Raw genomic sequence first — 10,583 nt, forward strand, 5'->3', positions numbered from 1 at the left:
TGCCTGGCTGGAATGGAAAACTCACTGGAAAACGCTGCTGATCCCTGGCTTAACATAAATAGCCTCTTTCAAATGAAGAAGATTCTAAGGGCAAAGAGAACATCCTACTTCTTTTCAGAGACTGAATGATGCACAGTTGATCCCAGAGGTCCTAACAGTGCATTTAATCATAAGTCAAGAGTACCATTTGTAGTGAATTTGTGTATAGTGAAGCTAGGTTTCTACTGAAAATCCTGAGTTATTTCGTTACTTTCCAGTGTTACCCATGCAGTCCTAGTCACAATTATTTTTACTTATTTTTTCATTGTGTATCTATAAATATTCCCCTATGGGCCAAATCCTAGTCCTTAACAGCTCCCTGTTTGGAGCTATGAGATGTCTGAGGAGATTTACTGTGTTGAAAACTATCAGCTGTCTTAAGGATCTGGGCCAGATCTTGAGTTTGTGTAAATTAATACAGTTCAACAGACTTCAGCAGATTTCTGCCAGCTAGAGATCTGGTCCTACTTGCCAATTTCTAACTCAAATCTCTTCAACTGCCTTATTCTCTCCTAGGGCATGGGTGAAGCTGGGGTGTTCCTTGGGAGCTCTGTGTTCTTCGCTATAAGGGATGCAATAGCTTCTGTGAGGAAAGAAAGAGGATTACCAGAGAACTTCACACTGGACAGCCCCCTTACCACTGAGCAGATTCGAATGGTCTGTGCCGATGACTTTACTGAGATGGTAATGAAGTTTTTATGAATTCTTTGGAAACGTTTCCAGTTTAGCCACTGCTTCATCCTGTTTCCAATCCTGTTTATTCTGAATTAATCTGCATTTTGATTTGCCACATGAAATGATCATTTAGCTTCATCTTTTATGTAGTGTACTTATAATTGCTGGAACTTTGTGTTCTATTTAATCAACAATACTTTGTTCTATGTATTCTTGCTGGTGCATTAGGTGCTAACTTTTAGAGATATGCAATCATCAAACAGGTTGAGCCAAATTAAGTTCTGAATTTAACAGATTCTAGCAAATCTACGCAGTTTCTTCAGTGATAACCAGGGATCCTGGTTTTCTCTGATTTAAAAAAAGCCCCAAATTTTGGTTAACCCCCCCATCCACATTTTTCCATGATTAAAATGAAACACTACTAATATATATACTAATATCTATATATTAGTAGTGTTTCATTTTAATCATGGAAAAATGTGGATTTGGGGTTACTTTTTTTTAAACTGAAAATTGGGGATTATTTTTTTTAAATCAGAGAAAACCAGGATTTCTGGTGATAACAACTTGAACATGCATATTCCCTTGCATGTAGAGAAACTCAAATGTTCTTTATAAATCATGAGCTGACTTTTCCGGGTGTCATTTCACTTCCTTCTGTACCCATAGCCCAGGAATAAGTGTAGCTCCATGCAAGCTCCCCTCCGCTGGCTTCCAGATAAGGTCTGGGAATAATTTAAGATGTTTGTTTTAATTTGTATAGTCCTGAGTGAGCTGGGTCCTGCTTGTTTCCGATCCGCATGTCCTCAAGACAGCTGTAAATAGACGTTTCATTTGTCCCAAGAGAAAGCCTTTCGTCTCAGGGACCTACAGACATATGGGTTCTCACTCAGGTTCCTCTGAAGTATGAGGATAAGAAGGCACTAACACTCTTCCTGGGGACATGGTTTTGTATGGAAGGTTATTGCAGATCATTGCCAGACAAGCTGGCCAAGTTTGTGCTCTCTGTGACCACCTGCTGGTGAAGGGTAGTAGTGCAGCTTACAAAGTAATGTGTAAATGACTGCAATGCTGGGTTTGATCCAGGTGAAATCTCAGGATAGTAGGCCTGTGTTAAATGAGATGCAGGGGTGACTGGTGCTTCCTGAGGCTTGTGAGGGGCACAATTTGTGGGTGGGCCCGGGGGCAGGCCAAAAGCCCCATATCCACTCCTATACTTCTATGCTGCAGCTTAGTGTCCCTGCCCCCAACACACAGCCAACCCACACAGCAAAACAACTGCTCCGTCCCCTGAGCAGTGGTGAGTCAGGGGCCAATCTCAGGGGGGACATGTGCCAGTCGTCTGTGATGAGATGTCTGTTTACAGCCACAGTTATCACTGGAGATGCCTAAACTGAGACACCTCGGTATATGTGGGCAACTGGAGCAAGGAGCTCTTGGGTTCTCAGCTATGAACTTGCATATCAGTTTGTTCACCAGAGCCCAGATCCTCCAGGGCCTCCAGCTGTGTATTCCTCCTTTGTTCTTGAAAGCTCTCTGTGGTACGGCAATGGATATTAAAAGTGAATAGTTGATTGGGACTATTTTTTCAATTATTCTTTAATGTTCTGGAGCAGGGGTGGGCAAAATGCTGCCCGGGGGCCAGATGTGGCCCTCCAGGCCATTCTGTCCAGCCCACAGGGCCCCTAAAAAATTTAGAAAATTAATATTTATCTGCCCCTGGCTGTCTATCATGCGGCCCTCAATGGCTAGCCACAGCTCAGTAAGCAGACCTCCGCCCAAAATAATTGCCTGCCCCTGTTTTGGAGAATTCATTGTATGTATTCAACTTGAATCTGAGTGTCTGATACTTGTATGACACTCTTACATGTAGCCATAGCAGAGGAGAGATATGTTTTTAAATAAATGAATACATAGACTGATCTTGCTCTCAATAAAATTGTGGCCACAAAATCCCATTGACATCAGTGAGAGTGGGATTTAGGTCCTTCAGATAAAAGCCTGTTTTCAAGGCAACACTATGTAGAACAGAAGAGGAAGGATACCTTATCCATCTGAAATTGCAGGGCAATTGTACATAGGCAGCAAATGACTACATGCGGGCAAAACTGAGTCCCTCACTCTATTTTTACTTGGTATTTATAGGACACTAGTTTCTGACCTCAGTTATACCTATGTAAGTCCAAAGTAGATGGATTTACCTATGTAAATCCAAAGTAAAGTGGTCTATTGAATTCTATGGTACTGTTGCCCAAAGAAGGATTTTGGGACTGAGCCCTGTATCAAGAACATCTATATTCATAAGCATCCCAATTACAGTGATAATGCCTGGGTATGGAGCTCTATTCAAACAGAATGGGAAATGGGTATCTGTTCAAATAGAGTGCAGAAGCTTTACAACATAGCCTCAATGTTAGGTAGAACCAGGGTACGAATTATGGGGGAGCTTGGGGAGGGTGGGGCTGAGTCCCCCATAAAGAACTAGACCCCCCCTATAAGATTGGAAAATCATAACCGGGGGGGCCTACAGTTTTATAAGGGCATCGTGATGGGCAGCCCAATTTTTTTGCAGATCCCCCAAGAGTCAAAGTGTAATTCGAAGCCTGGGCAGAGCAACTCCTGCCTCTGAGCACCGAAAGGGGACAGCGTGGCTAGTGAGGGGCAAATTGTCCCAGTGTAAGGAACTGCTGCTACACTGCAAGTGTGTGTGACACAACATAAGTCATGCCATACAGTGACTGGGTGGTGAGAAGGGCAGCACAATAGGCCAGATTCATACCTGGCATAACTTCATAGGTGATTTTCATTCACCAGGGATGAAATATGGTCTGCTGTGTCAAGGCAAAGTCAAACGTGAAAGTGTGTTCCCAGTACACAAAGGGGTTAGTACTAATAGAACATGATATTAACAAACCTGGTGAGAAAAAGGTAAATGAACCTCCTGTGCTATCTTGAGCTTACTAGCTGGTTTATTCTGGTTGCTGAAGATTCTTCTTTTATTTTCTGTGATGTGTTAGGTTGTGGCGCATGATGAAAGCAAGTCATTGTAAGCTAACTTTTCAGTCATTTAGGCACCTGAAGTGACAGCGAGAGAACAAGTGGGATTTTTCACGAGTGCCTCAGTAGGTGAGGCACCTGTTTGACTTTGAAATGATGGGGCCAAAGAAGAGCAATAGGAATCAGGCACCTAACCTGCTTAGGTGCTTTGCCATACTTACCAAGCTACCTATCTGCATCTGTATATTAAGGCACCTAAATCCCTTCGCATATCTTGCCAGTACTTGTACGAGTTGAACAACATCCCCATCCAAAACAGCAACAAGATGAAAGGGGTTGCCCTTCCTATGCTAGTGTCTATGTGTACATTTTTGAAACTACTAGTATAAACCAGCTCTCGGAAGTGACAGAATGGACAACTGTGAAACTTGTTGGAGCAATTTCTCTCTTGGCTGAGAGCTAGAGCTGAGCTAGTTACTCTTTCTGTTCCAGCAGTGTCCTTTGGGCTTGCCTTCTCACTCTTGGGCATAACTCTTCCAAGGTCCCTAATATCCAGAGATCTGCGGAAAAACAACCCGTGGCTCTGCACAGGGAACTCAGCTGAAGGGTGGCCTGCTATTCCCTACGCTCCTCATACTGGAGCCTGAGCTTCACCATCATGCCTGTTAGAGATCTGGCTGCATTGAAACTGCCAGCCAGCAGTCATTTCTGAGAGATTCTGTGGTATGACCCTGCCCAGTGTTAGCACATAGTAACTTCTCCAGGGACAGGGGGGCAGGGGGAGTGGGCTGTGATGCCATGTTATTTCCCCACAGGTTTTGGAATTACAGGTTTTGGAGTGAGTTCTCTCTTCTTAACAAATTTAACATTATGTGTTTCTTGTTTTTTCTTTCAGATTCCAAGAGATAAGCCTGGAACCTATAAACCTTGGGACATTGAAGTAGCCTAATACTTTCTTTCCTCAACCCAGAGCAGGGCTCAAGCTCAATCTGGGAGCTATAGCAAGATGCTTTTACCACTCTGTTAGTACATGCTAAGACTAGGTGAAATTCTGGTCCTTTTGAAATCTACAGCAAAACTCTCTTTGAATTCAATGAGATCAAGATTTTCCCTGCATATTGTTGAAGATTTGTTCTTTATTAACTTAGATAATTGGGTAATACTGTATATTATTCCCTTCATTCCTAAATTTACTGTATCAAATGGCCTACTGTTTTTACATGTCTATTCATTACTAGCTTACCTAGTGGTTACTTAATGAATTATATGGAACAAACAAAATGATTGAAACAAACAAAATCCTCTATTCCAGCACTTTGGGAATTGGGACATATGTTCTTGCATTTGAATTTGTGAAATGTATAGCTGCCAAGGCACAGAGAAGTAAACACAAGTCTCTACATATTTCAGAAGATGAACTGAGCTTTTACTAGAAATAAATATACCACTGAATTCCACAAGCCCATGAATGGCAGAAGGGGAAGAGCCCACTTCATAACCGTCTATTTTAATGAGATACACAAATCACCTTATCTTGTTAAGGCTGACACTAGCTTTTCATTATACGCATAATCCCATTAATCTGCCTGAAACTTCATCTGCATCATTTTATAACATTAGGACAGAGTAGAATATTTTTCTGGAAAGTTTAAGGCAAATTGGACAGAACGTTTGTTCCAAAACAAGGTCTTTTGCACTTTGGGGAATTTTCTTCCTAAACCATTGCAGTTTAAACAATCTGAAAAATAATTAATCCTAGAAACTGCACTTTTGCCACAATTTTGCTATTCTTAGTGGGCATACGGGAGTTTAGGGCTAATTAGAGAGTTGGGTACGAATGGTTTAGGCCGTGACCATGTCCCGTTAAATTCATTGGGAACCAGATCAGATCTTGTGTGTTTTCAGTATAATCAATTTGTACATTAAGAATTCCACTGAGTTCTGCAGACAAACATGGCATCAGATGCAGATCTACTAAAGAAATGGCATGCTAGCTTCCTAAATTCATAGTTTCATAGTAGGTAGGGACCTGAGCAGATCATCAAGTCTGACCTCTGCCATGGCAGGAAAAAGTACTGGGGTCAAACGACCCCAGCAAGATGTTCATCTAGCCTCCTCTTAAAGACCTCCAGGGTAGGAGCCAGCACCACTTCTCTTGGAAGTTGGTTCCAGATCCTAGCCTACCTGACAGTGAAGTAGCGCCTCCTGATATCTAGTCTGAATCTACCCGCTGCCAGCGGGGAAACAGGGACTCCCCCAGAGGGGGCCTGCTGGTCCCCTCTGACTAGTTTGTAAATGGCTACTAGATCCCCCCTCAGCCTTCTCTTGTGAAGGCTGAACAGGTTCGTGTCCCATAGCCTCTCCTCATAGGGCCTGCACTGCTGCCCCCGATCATGCGAGTGGCCCTCCTCTGGACCCTCTCATGTTGTCCACATCCCTCCTAAAGTACAGTGCCCAGAACTGGATGCAGTACTCCAACTGCGGCCTGACCAGTGCCACACAGAGGGGGAGTATCACCTGCTTGAGACGCATCTGTGGATGCATGACAAGGTGCAGTTGGCCTTCCTGACTGCATCCCCACACTGCCAGCCCATGTTCATTTTGGCATCAATAATGACTCCAAGATCCTTTTCTGCCTCTGCACTGATGAGAAGAGAGTTCCCTAGCCTGTAGGTATACTGCTAGTTCTTCCTCCCCCGGTGCAGTACCTTGCACTTGTCAGTGTTGAAACCCATCCTTTTCTCATCCGCCCACCCTTTTGTGTCCTTACATGTCACAGACACTCACAATCTTGACCTCTGGAGGAGGTTTGGTAGGGGACATGTAAGGCAATACGACTAGTAGTCTGAATATTAGACTGGGTGCCAGGCACCTCTGATTATCTTTTCCCACTCTTGCAAAATAATGAGGCTGTACACACATAGAGCACTTGATTATGCAGACCTGTGTAACTAAAGCACAACATTTTATTTTTGTAACACGTCTCTATTTTGGGTGCCTACCAGAGCTGCAGTTGAGGAATAGGCATGAATAGAGCTTGTGCAAAAATGCACAACAGGCAGTCTGCAGAAAAAGGGGGAGGCGGGAGAGAATACATATGATATAAAATAGAGTGCTTATTTTATACGTGAAATCTGCTCCAAGATCTTAATTCATGTCCTCAGTAGGAGATGCTGTCTCAGAGAACAGAATAATTCTGTCGTAGGAGCACCGTCAATCGCCATTGCAGCTGTGCTTGACCCAACACCACCCCCCACACACTGATTTCACTTTGCTCTCCTCCTCTAGCATCTGCCCCCAAATAATCCTTGCCCTTTTCACTGTCACAGTAGCTGTCTCTAAATGTAACCCACATACTTCTGGCCTTCAAAAAAGCAACAGTTCACGTGCTTTTCTGAGGTAGGAGGTGGGTCCTTCTGGTTGGAGTTGTACTGTCACTGTATCCCCACTGTAGCCCATGTCCCCATCAGAAAGATGGGACAGAAGGAGCTCCTAGCAACACGTAAGGTGTGAAGCCATTTGGTCTCAATGTTTCTCATCTTTCATGATGCCTTCAGAGAGAAGAGGAAAGAGGCAAAGAATCGCCATCTGATACAGTTACACATAAATTTCCCATGTCTGTTTCACTAGAAATCAATCTCTCAAACTATCTTGATTTCTAACCTGTTATGTGCTAAGTAGCTGTGAGATTATAAGGTGTTAGTGGGGGCGGTACGAGTAAGAATTAAAGGTCTGGGATATCTCAATTCGATATTTCAATACTGGTTTTGCTTTGTAAATGTAATCATAATTTTTTTATTTTCTGACTGTTAGACATCTGGGGGTTTAAAAATTATGGTATCTGAGTGTTTCCTTTCAAATTATTAAAACACATATAGCTTTCATTCCATCTTAACATTGATTTTTGTGCAGGAATGTACATTGTGTTTCATCTCCAAGAACAGCAGTGTTATAGCAAAGGACCATGGATTCAATCATCACTCCTTTTCAAGGAAAACACCTTCCCTTGAAATCCAGAGAGTAGCTCTGTGCTAAGCAGCAGGTTAACTGACCCACTCTCCTTTCTACATTATAGATATTATACCCCTCCTTGTGTGCATTCACCAAATCAGGATTTTTCACAACTTTGCAACATACCCTAGTGGCTCCATAAAAGGCAGTGTGGTTAAACTAGGGTAATTTTTCCCCACTGATCTCTTAATATGTATTCTGCTATCCCCAAGCTTGTGAAAAATCAATAGAAACAAAGTTTTACAGTATTCAAAAGTCAGGGGCCTATTTCTCTTCAGACATGGGTTTTACTTTGGCATACTTTGAATTATTCCCAATAAATTTGGTGCGCAGAAAGATGTAGTTACTGGAAGTTTAATGTAAATGGTACTTGAATGTGTTTTCACTGAGTCCCCAGTACAGACTTAGAGCTTGTTTGTGGCTATGGTTAAAACATGGCTTAGGTGCTGTCTGTGCTACAAAACAAAATATTTTTTTGATCAGCCCAGGGACAACTGTACTATAATCAGTTCCCCTGACATCAGTGTTTTCAAGTATAAGCAGATAACACATGCTGTCATGTTCAGCCTGATTGAAAATCACAGGACTATGTGTTTCTGTAAATAAAGTGCCAGGAGTGAGCACAGAGCATCATACCTGATGCAAAGTCCATGTTTACTTGCAAATCAGCAGGTTAAAGGTTACCAAAGATCAAGACTCAATCTTCTTTACAGGGACACCTAGAAAATGACAAACTGGGGATTGTTTAAACAGCGGTCTCGTAACACAAGGGTAGCAAAATATGGCCTGTGGGCAGGATCCGTCCTGCCAAGTGATTGTATCTGGCATGTAGCTGCCCATCACGTGCTCAACATAGAGCCAAGCCCTGCCGGCTCTTGCCTGGGGCAGCCTGTGCTGCACTCCCACTCACACCTGCTCCACGCCCATGGACAACACTGCCTCAGCCTCAGCCCAGGCCCCAGCTAACACTCAGCTTCCTGGCAGGGGTGCTGCTCAGCTTTCCTGACTTCCCCACATGCCCCATACTCTCCCACACCCTCCCCCCTGCCACACATAATATACAAGAGTAAGATGTTATTTTGAACTGTTATGCAATCACCCATATAAACTATTAAAAAAACATGAATCAGGACAAAAATTTTTTTAAATAAAATTAAAATGTTAAAGTTAGGGAGGGATCTCTGGAATTCATGCCCGGAGTGCACAGTGTGACAACTTCCTTAATCTTGGAGTTTCCCCCACGTCTTCTCCCACTGCTGATTAGTGGAGGGGCCCTGTTGCTTGCTGTTCGCCACTTATGCCCGATGCCTGGGAGGTGAAAACTGCAGCAGTTTTCATCTCCTGGCCATCACTTGCAGGCAGCACACAACAGGGCTCCTCCGCCAGACAGCACTGCAGGGCGCGAGGGAAAGTCCAAGATAAAAGAAGCTGCCACACCGTATACTTCCCATGCAGATTTGAGATCCCTCATTACAGATGTTTGATTTTTAGTATATGATTTCTTATCTGTAATTTGTTATAGACAAGATCAGACTGCTGACCACATCACCTATGAATACCCATACACGTACAGCCCTCCTTTGGGCACCCAAGGTCTGATTGACATGGACATTTTTACTTGTTGCTGCCTTTTTAGCCCTTACGCTTCCTACATATGTGTGTGGCAACACTGACCTCATTATCATCATCATCATTTGTTAAAATTAAATCTTCCCAAAGATTTTACATGTGCAGCCCTGCACAGCTCACCAACACCTGTTCAGTGGCCTGCCAGCCATAAGAATTGCCATCCCTTTGGGAGCACAACACCAGTGCCCAATGGTTTTCAACCTTTTATAGAATGAAAGCAGCTCAGGATGGACTTGAGGACCCCCCTCCCCCCTTGGGAAAATGCAAGCACTTCATTTTTGCTCTTTTTTGCCTGCTGATAAATAACAGCAGTTTTTTTCTATTTCAGCCAAGCAGGAAGAGCTCAGCTGTGGGCTCCCTGAAGCTTACTGAAACCTCGGGGTTTATCCTGTCTGCACACCTAACAGGGCATTTTGCAGGGCTGCTTGGGGCACCTCTGAAAGGTCTCAAGCCATCCTCGCCTGCTTCAGCTAGAGCCCCCTGAGAATCACTGCCCAGCCCATGAGCAGGGGAAGTACGGTCACGTGCTCTGTGCGTCACACCCTGGCTCGCTGCACACGGCCCCTTACTCGTTGCACACGGCCCCAGGCGCCTGTCAAGCTCCGTCCATTGCCCCCGGGCCCGCCCCCTCCAGCACGGAACAAACCATCGACCACAGTCGGAGAAGCAGCTCCGCCACCCCCTGGTCTTCCCCTCCAATAGACTGATCCACCCACCGGGAGGGCAGGAGCCTGCAGCCATTGACTGTGAGGCACGGGAGAGGGGAGGGGCTGGGCGAGCTCATTCAGACAGGAAAGCGAGGGGCGGAGGGGAGCGCACTGCGCCTTTCGCGGCGCGGGTCGGAGCTGGCGGGGCTCTGCCCTGGAGGGATGTGGGGGGCGGGGAGGGGCAGGGTGAGCTCGGGCGGGGCGGAATGTGGCAGCCTCCCCCCCCTCCAAGGGCGGAAGGCAATGGTTTGTCCCGGTGGGAGGCCCCTCCCCCCGCTGTCCGCGTTGGTTCCGCTCGGAGGATTTAGCTGCCGCCGCCGCCACCTCGTCCGCAGCTCAGTGCCCTCGGCCTTTCCTCCCTGCCTTCAAGTCGGTAAGGAGTGTGGGGCCGGGCCGTTAGCGGCTGCGCTGAGATCCCCCTCCCGCGGCCTCGCCGGGCCCCGCGTGAACAAAGCCGCGGCCTGTGACGCCGGGCTGGGCCAGGGTGGGCCGCGCGGGCGGGAGCCTCCCTAGTCCCGTCCCGCA

At 45.4% G+C, this 10,583-nt stretch overlaps 2 protein-coding genes across 3 annotated transcripts in view; both read left to right on the top strand.

The window, feature by feature from the left end:
• The window catches only part of LOC109301892 (aldehyde oxidase 3-like), a gene marked incomplete at its 5' end in the record, with an annotated part of 53,838 nt that extends 48,765 nt beyond the window's left edge, over positions 1-5,073 (top strand). The window contains 2 exons of the mRNA XM_019523192.1: positions 556-723; positions 4,607-5,073. Of these exons, the coding sequence (XP_019378737.1) occupies positions 556-723; positions 4,607-4,660 (222 nt within the window). The remainder of the gene's footprint in view (positions 1-555; positions 724-4,606) is intronic.
• Positions 5,074-10,004: 4,931 nt separating this feature from the next.
• Positions 10,005-10,583, top strand: part of BZW1 (basic leucine zipper and W2 domains 1) — a 22,505-nt gene continuing 21,926 nt past the window's right edge. Inside the window, exon 1 of one of the 2 annotated variants that reach the window (XM_019523195.1) lies at positions 10,005-10,074. The gene's annotated coding sequence lies outside the window, so the exon portion shown is untranslated. Of the gene's footprint in view, positions 10,075-10,314; positions 10,432-10,583 lie in introns of those variants that run through there. The other variant, XM_019523194.1, reaches the window with a different exon arrangement.

The sequence above is a fragment of the Gavialis gangeticus genome, unplaced genomic scaffold (assembly GCF_001723915.1).
Source record: "Gavialis gangeticus isolate Ggan-Ray unplaced genomic scaffold, GavGan_comp1, whole genome shotgun sequence".
Lineage (NCBI taxonomy): Eukaryota > Metazoa > Chordata > Crocodylia > Gavialidae > Gavialis > Gavialis gangeticus.